At 40.0% G+C, this 14925-nt stretch overlaps 1 protein-coding gene across 4 annotated transcripts in view; it reads right to left on the bottom strand.

The window, feature by feature from the left end:
- The window catches only part of PHIP (pleckstrin homology domain interacting protein), a 157891-nt gene extending 143201 nt beyond the window's left edge, over positions 1-14690 (bottom strand). Inside the window, exons 1-4 of one of the 4 annotated variants that reach the window (XM_070418207.1) lie at positions 14473-14690; positions 14301-14359; positions 14148-14177; positions 13893-13952 (exon numbers count right to left, since the gene is read on the bottom strand). In XM_070418207.1, the coding sequence (XP_070274308.1) occupies positions 13893-13952; positions 14148-14177; positions 14301-14359; positions 14473-14512 (189 nt within the window). In that variant the 5' untranslated portion in view covers positions 14513-14690. The remainder of the gene's footprint in view (positions 1-13892; positions 13953-14147; positions 14178-14300; positions 14360-14472) is intronic. The other 3 variants (XM_070418206.1, XM_070418208.1, XM_070418209.1) reach the window with 3 other exon arrangements.
- Between the last annotated feature and the right edge of the window lie 235 nt (positions 14691-14925).

The following is a 14925-nucleotide window of genomic DNA, read 5'->3' as shown; positions in this document are numbered from 1 at the left end:
TTACATATAACAACTAAGTTAATTATTTTAAAAACTCTGAAAGGTATGTATTATTACTATTCCCATTAATAAAGAAATTATGGTGCAAAAAAGTAAAACAACCATGAAAGGTCACACATTTAGTGGATGGCAGAGATGAGAGTAAAACCAAGGCAGACTAACACCAGAGCTCATATTCAGACTGCCCAACCCCACAGTATCTATTGCTTCAAAAAAAAAAAAATATATATATACACACACATATATATACATATATATATTTGCAAGCAAGCTATAAAGGAGACATTTTATATAGTTTTAAAATGACATTAAACTGAGCCAGAAAAAGAAACGTTTTAAAGTTCATTCTCACTACTAAAAAAAAAAAATAAGCACAAGAGCATAATTTCCTATAGGTAAAGGGGAACACTTAAAAATCTAAGGATACAAGTAAAAGATAAAACTAACACTCTACCAAAATGGCTGAAGGAAATCAATCCTACTTTTGTACATTACTAAGATTAAAATTTTAAACACTTAAATTTAAAAAGAGGGAGGTCTAAGCTGACAACGAAGTAGGTGGAAGGTACACTCACCTCTTCCCAAGAACAAACTGGTATTAAAACTAAGTTATAGAACAATCATCCTGAATAACCAACTGAAGACTAGCTGAAGAGAAGTCTCATAACCAAGCATTTACAAAAGCCACATCAAGACTGGTAGGAAGGGCAGAGACGTGAAAAGAACTGGTTCTGCACCCACAGAGGCAGCTGAGGTGCTGGAAGGATGTCTTGGCCGTAGGCTCTCCCTAAGATAGCATGGAGTGGACACCAAAACAGCCCCCCCACCCCACCCCAGCCCAGAGCACCAAAAGCTAGGAAGAGGCATCCACATAACATTTGGCTGTGAAAAGCACCAGGGCTTCTGACCAGCAGGGAGAGAGAGAAATACACTAAAGTCACAGGCGCCCTCTTAAAGGGCCAATGAACAATGAGATATCACCTCACACCTGTCAGCATGGCTATTATTAAGAAATCAACAAACTGCAAGTGTTGGCAAGGATGTGGCGAAAAGGAATCCCTAGTGCACTGTTGGTGGGAATGAAGACTGGTACAACCACTGTGGAAAGAAAGCAGTATGGAGTTACCTCAAAAAATAAAAAAATCCAAGTGCTTTATGACCCTGCAATTTAACTTCTGGGAGCTTATCTGAAAACCCAAAACACTAAATCAAAAAAATAAATGCACCCCTTTGTTCATTGCAGCATTATTTACAATAGCCAAGATTTGGAAGCAGCCCAATTATCCATCAGTAGATGATTGGATAAAAGGGCTGTGGTATATTTACATAATGGAATACTACTTAGCTGTAAAAAAGGAAATCTTACCTTGTGACAGCATGGATAGATCTGGAGAGCATTATGTTAAATGAAATAAACCAGCCAGAAAAAGACAAATACCATGTGATTTCACTCATATGTGGAATCTTAGGAACAAAATGAACTAACAAGCAAAACAGAGACAGACTCAGAGCAGGCTGACAGCTATGGTGATGGTGGGAAGGCTAGGTCAGGGGTGTGGAGGTATTGAGCAAAAAGAAAAAGAAAAAACTCACGGGGACAACATCATGGTGACTGCCAGGGAGAGGCGAGTGGGGGATAGTGGAGGAGGGTGTAGTGGGGATAAATGGTAATGGACAGAGACCTGACTTGGGGTGGTGAATACACAGTGTATAGATCATGTGCTGTAGAACTGTGCACCTAAAACCTGTATAATTTTAACCAGTGTCACCCCAATATATTCAATAAAAAGGAATAAAAGAATTTAAAAAGTTTCCTCTTATATGTGGAAAAATTAAAAATAAAGTTAGAAGAGAGGTATAAGTAAATTACACCAAAAGGGTTAAGACTGTAAAATTTGATTACTATTAACCTAGACCAGTGGACTGGCCAGAGGCTTTTCAAACTTTTCATATCCCTGCCCCTACCTCCAATACCAATTGAGAATCACTTGATATACTAGTAACAACAACAATCTTTTGTTAACTGTCTATAATTAATGGCTAAAACCTGAATTAAACTTAATTATTCTTTTTGTAAGTATATTACATTATATAAAACAGAGGTCAGCAAACATATTCTATACAGTGTCAGATGGTAATATTTTAGTCTTTGGGAAATACTATCTATATGCAACTCTTTTTAAAAGGTATTAACTTTAGCTTAGGAGCCTTGCAAAACAGATCTGCACAGTTTGCCCATGTCATCCATAATTTACCCACCCAGATATAAAGAATGACCCTTGGTTCTAGTAACTTTCCCAGCAATAGGGGTAATACAATTCTGCAAAACAAAGGCAACTGTGCTCATACCTTCTCCATCTTGGCCCAATCATAAATCTGTAGCACTCTTTTCTCAGACTGCATATATAAAATATTTCTAGAATTATCAATTACAATTTGAACAATAGGATAATCTCCTGAAAATATGAATTGTAGAGGACGAACCAAGATGGTGGCATAGGTAAACACCGGTAATTGCTGCCTCGCACAACCACTTCAAAAATACAACTAAAAGACAAAACGGACATCATCCAGAACCACAGGAAGGCTGGCTGAGTGGAAATTCTACAACTAGAAGGAAAGAGAAAAGCACACTGAGACTCAGAGGAGGTGAGGAAGTGCAGAGGTACGGAGGCGCAGGCGGTAAGGACTGGCAACTGAGGACGCGGGTGTCTGTTTGAATCGGGAGGGAGTCACAAGCCCCCGACTGCTCTGAACTCCAGTTCCGGGTGAGTCTCTGGGGACCCAGACTCATACGGGTAGAAAGTGGACTGTCTGGCAGCGGGCAGAACTCAGAACTCAAGGGCGGTTTTCTCTCAGAGGTGCTTGCAGTGATTACCGGGACACTGGGACACTGAGATTACCGGGACACTGAGACGCAGGGCCCCTTAGGGCAGGGCTGAGGATCAGCCATTACTGCTTGCTCCGCCCTGTTGATCCCCTGAGACCCCACCCCACCCAAGCTGCGGATACAACCCCTTAATTAAGTGCCAGGCGGGTAGTTAAGCTACATAATCTTTACTCCCTGGAATGGAGATAAGAAACGCCCTAACCTTTGTAATAGAAATTGACAGGATTAAAATCGGCTGGTATAAATACGGATGTAACAAGACAATAATCATGAGATCCTCATCAGATCCTCATCAGGTCCTCATCAGGTCCTCATCAGAACCTCATCAGATCCTAACCAGAACCTAGCCAGAGAACATGGCAAAAGATCCTGGACAGAACCTGGCTACAGAACTTCACTGGAGAACCTAGACAGAACATGGCAGGAGAACCTGGATAGAACCTGGCTGGAGAACCTTGCTACAGAACCTGGTGACTGAACCTGGCTGGAGAATCTGGAAAACCCTGGCTGGAGAACCTAGCAAGGGAACATGGCACCAGAACTTGGTTGGAGTTCTTAACCAGAACTTCGCTGGAGATCCTGACCAGAACTTCGCTGGAGATCCTGGAGGGAGAACCTCACTATGCTGATGAACTGAAACCAGTTTCCATGTCATTCATTCTTCGCCGACTCCGTCCACACCTTTGGGGACCCCTGGACCCGCTGGGATTGGACCCCAGCATTTAAGCTTTTGCATATGAATGCCCTGGCCCTTTGCAATCTGAAAATTACCTAACAAACTGCAGCTGGGCCAGACAGACCCAGAACTTCCCAGAGAAGGCCCAAGGCTTCACAGCAGCTTGCATTGCTTCACAGCTGGGCCTCATCTGGGCACCTCCAAACCCCAAACAAGGAAGGGGAATCTGCAGATCTCTTCGTAGCTCCTGCTGGGTAGCCTCAGGCAGAGGCTAAATTAGCACCTCATTAGATCCAAGAGCCAGTGTACCCAGTGGTCAGAGTGGGACCGTCCAGATTACAACTCCTCAGATCCATAAAGGACACACTCAGGGGGCAGACTCGGTGAGCACCAAAGCCCCACTGAAGCAAGTCTTTCCCCTAAGGGTGTCTCCAGCACAGTTCTTCTACTGTAGACACAGCTGATTGTCACAGCCAATTGGCCTGGAGGTTAATTCCTTCCAGTGATACCTACAACAATCAAGGCTTAACTACAACAAGACTATGCACAAAGTCCACAAAGGGGTGCACCAGGAGTGTCCACCTCAGGTAATTGGGAAGGCTGAGCCACTGGGCCCTATAGGACACCTAGCACACAAAGCCACTCTACCAACATAGGGAAGCATAAAAAATGCAGAGACAAAAAAACAGGACACAAACGACAGAAATGGAGGAAAGCAAACTACTGAATATAGAGTTCAAAACCACACTTTTAAGGTTTTTTAAGAACTTTCTAGAAACTGCCGATAAATTTAGTAAGACCCTCAAAAAGACTGGTGAGACCGCTGATAAATGTAGTGAGACTCTCAAGAAATCTAGTGAGACCCTCGAGGATATGAAAAAGGACCAACTAGAAATTAAGCATACACTGAATGAAATAAAGGATATTATGCAGAGTTCCAACAGCAGACTAGAGGATCGCAAGAATCAAGTCAAAGATTTGAAATATGAAGAAGCAAAAAACACCCAACCGAAAAAGCAAAATGAAAAAAAAAAAAAAAAGAATCCAAAAATATGAAGTTAATGTAAGGAGCCTCTGGGACAACTTCAAGCGTACCAACATCCGAATTATAGGGGTGCCAGACGAAGAGAGAGAGCAATATATTGAAAACCTATTTGAAGAAATGACAGAAAACTTCCCCCACCTGGTGAAAGAAATAGACTTACAGGTCCAGGAAGCGCAGAGAACCCCAAACAAAAGGAATCCAAAGAGGACCACACCAAGACACATCATAATTAAAATGCCAAGAGCACAAGACAAAGAGAGAATCTTAAAAGCAGCAAGAGACAGTCAGTTACCTACAAGGGAGTACCCATACGACTGTCAGCTGATTTCTCAACAGAAACCTTACAGGCCAGAAGGGAGGGGCAAGAAATATTCAAAGTGATGAATGCCAAGAACCTATAACCAAGATTACTTTATCCAGCAAAGCTATCATTCAGAACTGAAGGTCAGATAAAGAGCTTCACAGATAAGGAAAAGCTAAAGGAGTTCATCACCACCAAACCAATATTATATGAAATGCTGAAAGGTATCCTTTAAGAAGAGGAAGAAGAAAAAGGTAAAGATACAAATTATGAACAACAAATACACATCTATCAACAAGTGAATCTAAAAATCAAGTGACTAATCTGATGAACAGAATAAATGGTGATTATAATAGAATCAGGGGCATAGAAAGGGAGTGGACTGACTATTCTTGGGGGGGAAAGGGGTGTGGGGGATGCGGGAAGAGACTGGACAAAAATTGTGCACCTATGGATTAGGACAGTGGGGGGGGGTGAGGGCGGGGGGGGGGGGGGGAACCAGGTGGAGGGGAGCTATGGGGGGAAAAAAGAGGCACAACTGTAATAATCTGAACAATAAAAATTTAAAAAATATATGAATTGTAGCAAGGAAGAACCAAAGAAAAGAAACAGCTCTTTGAGTGGTTTATTCTCCTGCATTTTGCAATAAACCAACCTGCTTCTGGATGGTATGCTACTTCGTATTAACAGCCATCCCCTCCAACCAAGAAAATTTTCTCATTATCAGTGGAAGGTATTGTTTAAATGTAGGTGTTATCAGTGGAACAAGAATATAAAGAACCTGGAAGCCACTATATATTCTACTAGATATACTATCATTAAGAACTTCTCTAATCAACTTTTAAAGAAAAGGTCAAGGTTTGAGTGTTTTTCAGATTGTCTCATCTATTTTCTCACCATTTTTTCAGATCTGAAAGGCTACCTGCTTTTGCTTTCTGGTCTAGTTCTGAGTACTAAAAGGTCAGCTTAGCCTTGGCTGGTTGGCTCAGTTGGTTGGAGAGTCATCAGTACACCAAGGGTTGTAGGTTCGATTTCCAATCAGGGTACATACCTAGCTTGCAGTTTTGACTTCTAGTCAGGGCAAGTATGGGAAGCAAACAATAGATGTTTTTCTCTCTCCACCTCCCTTCCTCTCTCTAAAAATTAGTGAAAAAAGAAAAACAAAACAAAACACACCATATCCTCAGGTGAGGATTAAAAATAAGTTAATTAAATTAATAAAAGGTTAGCTTAACAGACTTTATTTACTATTTTTATGACTATTTAGCACATAAACAAAAATGTATAAATTTAAAAAATCTATTTGCTATTTAATCACTTTATAAGCCTATTATTAAAACCCAGCCCCTAAACTTCTCAAAACTTCTAGTTATAATTATAAATTTCTTACCATTATTAAAGTATATGTTAAATTTTTATCTATATTCAGTAAAGCAAGTGTTCGTTTTTTTCTGAGTAATTTTACTAATAGCATCTTCACATAGACAAATATATGAAACTAGAGGCCCAGTGCACGAAATTCGTGCACAGGTAGGGTCCCTAGCAGCTGCCGGCTGGGTCCTCCATTCCCCCGGCTGCCTGCCACCACTGACGGCCAGGGCAGGGCTGGCCCAGGGGAGGGGCCGAGGGTGTTTGGCTGCACCCCCCCCCCTCAAACTCCCAGATGAGGGGACAACTTGCATATTAGGCTTTTATTATATAGGAAGGATACTCTGTGCCAAGTATTCTCCAAACTTATTTATCTTCACAAACGAGTATCTACCCACTTCACAAGTAAAGAAAACTGAAGCCCAAAGGTTATGTAGTATGTCCAAGGTCATACATTTAAAAAGAAAAATAGTAAGCAAACCCAGATCTCCCGATTTCAAGTTAACTGTTATTTTTATTACATTAGTTTCCTTCTCAAAATGTTACCCCCCGCCCCAACTGTCACATGTTTCATGATTATAAACTTACTAGAACCCATATAACCACTTTCAAGTCAAATCTTCTAAGCTGGGAAAGTGCTCTCAGAAGTACTCTTACTTGCCTATGATTTATTTATAATTAGAAGTATAATGAAATTAATATAGAATAGTATTAGGTGTCAAAACTGATCTTGGTGGTCTATTTACTCTTAACTGTGAATAAACACACTTGAAAGACTGTCTTATACTCACAATTTAGTCAACCACCTAAGAATTCATTTAGATAATTCAGTCAGTATGATAAATACAATTATCAATACAAATTTTTCATTTAAAGAAAATGCAATATTGCGTTCAAATTTTATTCATCACAAGCTATATTCTGCTAAAAAAAAAAAAAAAAAAAACAAAAACATCCAAACCTATCCAAAATTAAGGTTGACACAAAACACAAAGATGCTCTATAAAAATTAATTTGAAACACAACAAAGCTTAACTATTTAAATACATTTTGAAGTTCTGTTTTTAAATCAAGTCATATTTGCTAAGCAAAATTTGTGCAATAAAAAATCCTCTTTAAAACACTTATTTAGTAATTTAAAATTCAAATTTATAATTCTGTTGAAAAAGTTCGTATCTATTAATTTAAAGACGGAAAATTCTTAAACAGTTTATGCTGAAGATGCCAAAGTAAATAATTTTAAGAGAATGCCCAGTTTCATTTTTAGTAATGTTTCCGTTTCAAACACTGTACTCAAAATAACTAACACCACATATACAATAGCAGTAAAGTTGTTTCAGAAAATGTGTATTTCTCCAAGTTGCCTAGAATTTATTATTTCCACACCCCAAAACTAAACTAGAACCAAGTGACACAAAGATAAATATTTCTTGCATTTATATTATAACCTCTGAGAAGATTTATATTATAACCTCTGAGAAGACTATGTGCCTCTTATTTATCCATGACAGAGACCAAATGGGTCATGCCACCATGACAACAGGCTGTCTGGAGTCCAGAATCACTACATGGATTTTTTTATGTGCTTCCTTTGCAGAACGCTGCCACCATTTATGCTGTTATGAACAGTAATAACTTACTAAGCCTTATACAACAAATCACATCTCTTACAATTTCAATTACTTTTAACTAAGTAGAAGCTGTATCAGACCATGTTGCTACCTAATTTTTCTTAGTATCAAAACTTCTTATCCAACCATCCTCTTCCTTAAATGAGCCTTGAGCTCCAAACACTGTGTGTGTGTGTGGGGGGGGGGGGGGGGGGGGGGGGGCAAATAACTAAAGGTAGACCTGATTTAAACCTAATGACTGACTTCTCTATAGAGACCAAAGCTTCTTACACCTAAATATTTCAATGTGCATTATCATAATTTGATTTTTCAGTACCCTCAATTCTCAAATTCAATAAAAAGTACGATCATTTCCCCCAATCTGTTATAAAATACTTAAAATCTATATTCCATATGCTCAGTAACATACTTAATAATTCCTAAATAATTAATTTTCATAAATTACTCATTTCACAAACATAGCAACTCACAAACAAAACAAAAACACAGAAACTGGTAACTTTACACATTTTAAATTTATTCCTAAAAATTCCAATTTGGTTCCTATTATCAAATAGTCTTTTTTCACTTTAGATGTAATTATGAAAGCAACTTAACCTAAATTTTTACTGCTAATTTTTTAATAATTTTTCTAATACACTCATTGTAATAACTTCTTAAAGTTAATTAAAAATACATTAAGATGGGAAGTGATTCTAAATGGGTATGTTTACAACTGCCCCTTTGCTTAGTATTGCAACATTCTGAATTCTAAAATTTTGTGAGGGAATACTAGCAAGAATAAAATCAACCTGTTTGGTATTATTTATCCAGAATAAGTTGGGTAAAATAATTTTATTTGCTACAATTCTGTGGTGATATGATATATAACAACAAGCTTGGGGGAGGGGGGAGTATGGCTGCAGTAAGTGAAAGGAATTTCTAGTTATCTATCTAAGAAAGAAATACCAAGTGGATTGAAAAATTGATATTCATAGTATTTAACCTAATGTTCACTTAAGAATTTTTGTAAGTCTTTATTAAACTCTTTAATTAAAAACACACATAGCATTAAGCCAGACTGGCAAAACACTGACAATTTCCAAAAAGAATACAAACTATTGTGATGATTTTAAATTACATAAATCTCTGGATAGGAGGAGTCAGATCCAACAGCCAAGCATCCTTCACATATTCCTAAATGTCACCTATCAAAAGAAAAAAGCTTCATATATCTTCGAATCAATTCTGGATATTTCAAACACCCAAATACTTCTTAATGTTGTAACAGAAAAACAGTCTTGTTTGAATCACTATACAGACCATCAAAAGTTTTCTAGATATTCTACCCAACATTTTTAAAGAATTATTTATTTTTGGTATTTACTATACTTTTTTTATACTGAATCTAAAAGTAATTATACTAATAGTATTTTCTGAAGTTTTTAAGTGCCCTTTTTTATACTTTAGCTGTTATGTTCAGAAAGTTATGTATACTTGTTTCTGAAATAATATTTTTCTTAAAATGAACTTTAATACATTAGAAAGCTATAATTGGAACAAACTTTATTATAACTACTATAGTTCTAGTAATAGCAAATACAAACCCTTATTAGCATGTGACTTGTGCCAGTCTGTTATCACTCACAGAATCTTACAACATAGGTGCTATTATTAGCCCATTTCATAGACTGGGAAACAGATTCCTGCAGTACTTATTATCCTACCCCATAACAATCAAAACATCACTATGTAGTTAGGGAGAAGATACAACTTCCTCTTTGCATAAGGCCAAGTCAAGGGTATTAAGATTTTAACAGATACTTATTTAATTTTGAAATGTTTGTAAATGTCTCACTTTTAAAAATGATATAAGTACCATTATAATAATTGCATGTATAAGAAAAGATGAAATTCTGTCCACTTCAGCTAACATTTCATTTGTTATGATGATCATGATACATTAAAGCCCTGTTTTAGAGGCTACCAAGCTAAGCTTACCATTTCATTGATACCCTACTAAAAAAGGAAATGGAAACTCTGCAATACACACTTACTTCATATGGCACATCCCACTCCAAATTATACTGGTTAAGTTTTGAAAAGTACTATGTTATCTCTAATACAGAATGAGATTCCTTGACTCAAAAACATTTAAAGTGTTATGTATTTTTTCCCTAAAACTTGTCTCCTATGTTTTTTACCTTAACTTTCACATTAATCAGCAAACTCTAAATAAATGCATACTTGATACATACCTAAGTAATTCCTATCCATGGTTTCTATTCACCTCTGAATTTAAGACCACCAATAATTCACTAAACCTAATACTTAAACCATACCGAAAAACATACTAACTTATAGGGTAAAGAGGTAGTGGACAATGTAGTTAGTGTCTTAAAAATTTTCATCCTTGCAAAGAGAAATCATACCACAACCTAACAATGGCACTATCAAAAGCATTTATAAAACGTTAAAATCTGCATGATTTCTCTGTATCTGCTTTTCTGTGTTTTGGATAATAAAACTCCAAAAGGAAAGAGTTGAACTATTAGGGACAATGTATTGCTATTTCTATTTCAAAAACAGATTTTCAGATTAGAAAAATTATAATTCACTTATTTCATGAATAACTGGGGCCCCAGAAATGACTTGCTGGAGATTACCTGAAGGTTAACTGTTGGCAGGGCTAAGATCACAACCCCACATCTCCTGACTCCCAATCATTTCACTTAAATTTCTAATAAAGTGGAATCATTTTAAGAAAAGTAAATACCACTACAAAACATAAAATAAGTATTATATCGTTTTAACAAACTGGCAAAACATGAACCCTGTTTTAGAAAGAAAAAAAAAGAGCCATGTAATTAAGAAATGTGATCAGAGTCCCAAATCTAGTAAAAATTCTGTGTCAAGATCTCTTCATAAATACTCAACCATCACTAATTAAGGTGGCAACTAGAAAGGGAGGTTAACAAACCAACTAATTCCATCATGCAAACTAAGAAATAAACAAATAATTGTCGAAAAATTATTTGAGTTTTCCTATTCTATAGTTTGCCTCCTAAGCCTCGCTCCATTTAAAAAATAGGAATTCTGATAAAAGTATTTTTAAAATGCCCTTTTGCTTTAAATCGACCTCCTGTTTTTAAAAATATAAAACTAAGACATATATCATAGAGCAAAAATTTTTTAAAAAAAACCTTTAATTTCCTATCAAAAATATTTTAAATCTTAAGGTAGAGGGGAATAATCACAATGAAGTTTTACCATTCACACTTGAAATAAACATCAATTTTTTTAAAAAATCTGTAAACTTTTAAAACTGCTCGTAAATCTCCACTTTCCTCTTGGTACAATCACTGATTGTATCTGTAGGCTGATTGCAGATACTAATCTACACCTATTTTTAAGCTCATAAATACAAATATTACTTCCCATTCTAAATAACTGTAATTTGAGATTTTTCCAGAAATTTCAATCTGACATATGAATTCTTCCATTTAAAATATTACTCATTTATCAGGAATGTAACAACAAATTTCCAGGTAGAGGCAGACACTACTGAAACCACCCATCAAAAATAGTTGTTATTTTGGTTTCACTCACCAAAAGTCTTCAAATCAATGTCAAATAAAAGCAATTTGAAGGGCAACAAAGTTAAACATGTTTAAGTCATAAGAATAAATTAAGACAATAGAGAATACTATACAAAGTTTTGCATGTTCATCCAGACATAAAATTCAAGATCCTACTTACTATTAAACAAGAATATGCTCAGATACCTGCTGTTCCAAAATGTTTTTAGAGTTAACTAAATCTCAATTAAAAAGTTGAAGTTAAACAGCATACCTACACACCTATAGTTTGATGAATATGAAAGCACCTTGAATGATGCCTTGTATCCAGTAGATACGGAGTGAGCAACATGCTGAATGAATAAAAAGAGAACTCTGAATTCTAATGAGAATTTTAACTGCCTCATGAAATGCCAACATGACTGTTCTAGTATAAAGATGAAAACACTCCAAGTAAGAACCACTTCTGTGCGAAACAGGCGGATGTCGATAATTAATACCGATGAAGACTCTACTTATTGTGTCCTAAGTTTTGAGAAAGAGCCAGGAATATAAATGCATTATTATTTGAGAGACAAGAAAACCTCTCAAAAAATTAAATTAAGTAAAAATCACCATTGGTGCCCTTTTTGTTGCTGGAGAAAACAAAACAATATTCCTACAAGGTAAGACGTTCCCCTTATATGGCCAGATACCATTAACCACTTCATTTTAAAAATATAAATATAACATTACCAACTGTCTCCAAGAAAACACAGCAATCTTTAAGAACTTGGGGTTGTTGGTTTTTATAAGATGCAAAGATGAGTTTTGCAAAATCTGCCCAATTCTTAAAAAAGAAAATTATAATCTTTGTAATTTTTTGGAGTAACAAGGAAGGCACTTCAGATTTTGTCAAAGATTACAATTTAAAAATTTAAATACTGCAGTTAATGAATTTGAATTGGCTTCACACTATTCATTTTAGCCAAGTATTGAATGAAACTAGCCTAAATCACTACTTGCAAACTGTTAAAGTTTCCATTAAATTTACTAAACCTTAGTGCTCTTGCTTATTTCAACAGATGTAGGCATTTATCAACAACCTATATTAAATCATAAGAGATTTAAACTCGTTAAATGTTCTACATCCAAATGAAAGGGAATGCCATCAAATCAAAATCATGTCATGCCTTCACCCTACTCAAGCCATTCAATTCTAAGCTAGCTTTGAAACGTCCAAATGTTTCAGAAGCCCTCATTAAGTAACAGTCATTAACTACCATCACAACATCAGCTGCAAATATGTCTCAGAAAATCAATGCATGCATAAATTTTAAATGCTTGATTTGCCCCGAGTGAGTGCTTTAACTGCCCAACACACGCACATGTTCATACAAATAACCTAAATCAGTTTAGGAGAAAAGAACACGGAAAAGACACAGAACTCCCACATACAGATACCTTACTTTCCACAGTCACAGTCCTAAAGTAACAGGTCCACATTTAGAAGTCAATTTCTACAAATTACTAAAATAGCCATCCTGAAAACCCACAAAATTAAGTAGTAGGCATCTTTTCAACGATGTAACAAAATCTATCCCAAGATATATCGGAAAACTTTTACTTCCCAAGTTCCATCTTCACTAAATACGTGGCCAAAAAAAAGAAAGACGCTTCAGTGGCCTCTAGGAACAGTTCATCGGACAAGGGGCAGAACACCAGCATCAGCAAAATTAGGGAAAAAAAGCCTGCTCAACTTCTGGCTTTAGGGCATGAACAGGCTTTTTACACTTCTGCGAACGCTGTTTGGGTAAATGCAAGATGTGCTGAAGGCCAACTCTCACACATCTGAATCCCTCCAACAAAAAAAACATAGCTCTGCATTTAAAGCAAGCAAAAGGAAACGAGAGAAGGAAAGAAAAAAAAAAAATCAGATCACGCTCGCCACGGTTCCGCTGCTGCCGATGAGCCTGCTGGTGAAATGCTAATGCCACTTCGGAGCTGTTAGTCACCAGCCATTGTGTGCGGCCGGAGAGCGCCGCGCCGACCGCGCGAGCAGAGCGCCGAGCGCGCCCCCCGCGCGCCGCTCCCGCCGCCGCCGCCGCCGCCGCCGCCGCGCGCGCCCCCGCGCCCGCACGGCCGCGCGCGCCGGCCCCTCCTCCTCCGGCCTTGCACTGCACAACACTCATGACGTATCTTTATTTCTAGCACATTAACCAAATATCACAAATAAATTGTCTGCAGCCCCTACGGCCCCGGGGTGCAGGTCCGCCCGGCCACTGCCCCCCGCCGCCCCCGCGCCGACTTCCCAACGTCCCCCCTGGCCTGGGGAGCTTTCACGTTTCTGGGGCCAAGTTTTTGTCTCTGTAAAAAATTGCGGGAAATTCAATTTTTATTCGACTCGGGGAAAAGTTTCTTTGCTCCGCGACGTGAATGTCTCACCAGATTCTGGTAGGTCCTGGGATGCTCCTTCCCGGTCCAGTCGGTGCGTCGAGGCAGCAGCTGCGGGGAGAGGACGTCCCGTGAGCCGGGCCCCCCGGCCCCAGCCCGCCCGCGCCCCTCCCCCGCCCGCCCCGCGCCCCGGCGGGGACCCCAAGCCCCGCGCGCCCCACGCCCCAGCGGCGGCGGCAGCGGTGGCGCCGCGGCCCAAGGGCGGCCGCGCGGCGGCGGGACGCGGCGGACCGCCGCCGCCCTTACCTCTTTCTCGGCCACCTCGCGGATCAGCACCTGCAACAACAAAGCGGGGAGAGCTGAGCCCCGCGCCCCGGGCCGCGGCCCCGCGCCGCCGCCGCCCTCCCCCACGCCCGCGAGCGCCGAACCCGGCCCGGCCCGCGCCGCGCGCCGCCGTACCTGAGCCGCCTGCTGACAGGGTCCATCTTCCAGGAACCGGGCGATGAGGAAGTAGAGCTCTGCGCGGGAGAGAGGGACGGGGAGACACGGGCTCAGCGGCCGGGCGGCGGGGGGCGGAGGACCGCGAGCGGAATCGCCCGGTGCCAGCGGCCCCGGGAGCCCCTCGACTTACCCGATCGCAGCTCCGAGAGGCCTTTCCTCTCACGAGACATGTTTATGGGTCACTTCAGGGCCGCCGGCGGGACACCCCGCCGCCGAGGGGAAGCGGGGATGGTGCCTCCGCCTGCCCTATAGCTGTCACTGTGTGTTCACGAGCCCAGCCTCGGCTCCACCATTCAAGCGACGGCGGCGGAGGCGGAGGCGGAGGAGGAGGAAACAACAACTCTCAGGCAGCGGCTACGGCCGCCGCCGCCTCCGCCGCGGATCCCTCCGCCGCAGAAAAGAGTCCGCCGCCTTCCCGGCCCCAGGCTCGGCCCCGGCCCGCGCTCCCGCCCCCTGGAGAGAAAAAGGAGTGCCTCGCGCCCTGCGCCCCGAGGCGCGGTGAGACCCCCCAACCCACCCACCCCACCCCTCCCTGGCCGAAGGTGCGATTTGTTTATTTATTTCCAGCTGGAGAAGATGTCGG

Source organism: Myotis yumanensis, unplaced genomic scaffold (genome assembly GCF_028538775.1).
Source record: "Myotis yumanensis isolate MYYU_CA2020_CCGP unplaced genomic scaffold, mMyoYum1.0.hap1 SCAF_6, whole genome shotgun sequence".
NCBI lineage: Eukaryota > Metazoa > Chordata > Mammalia > Chiroptera > Vespertilionidae > Myotis > Myotis yumanensis.
This window is presented reverse-complemented; position numbering and strand designations above follow the sequence as displayed.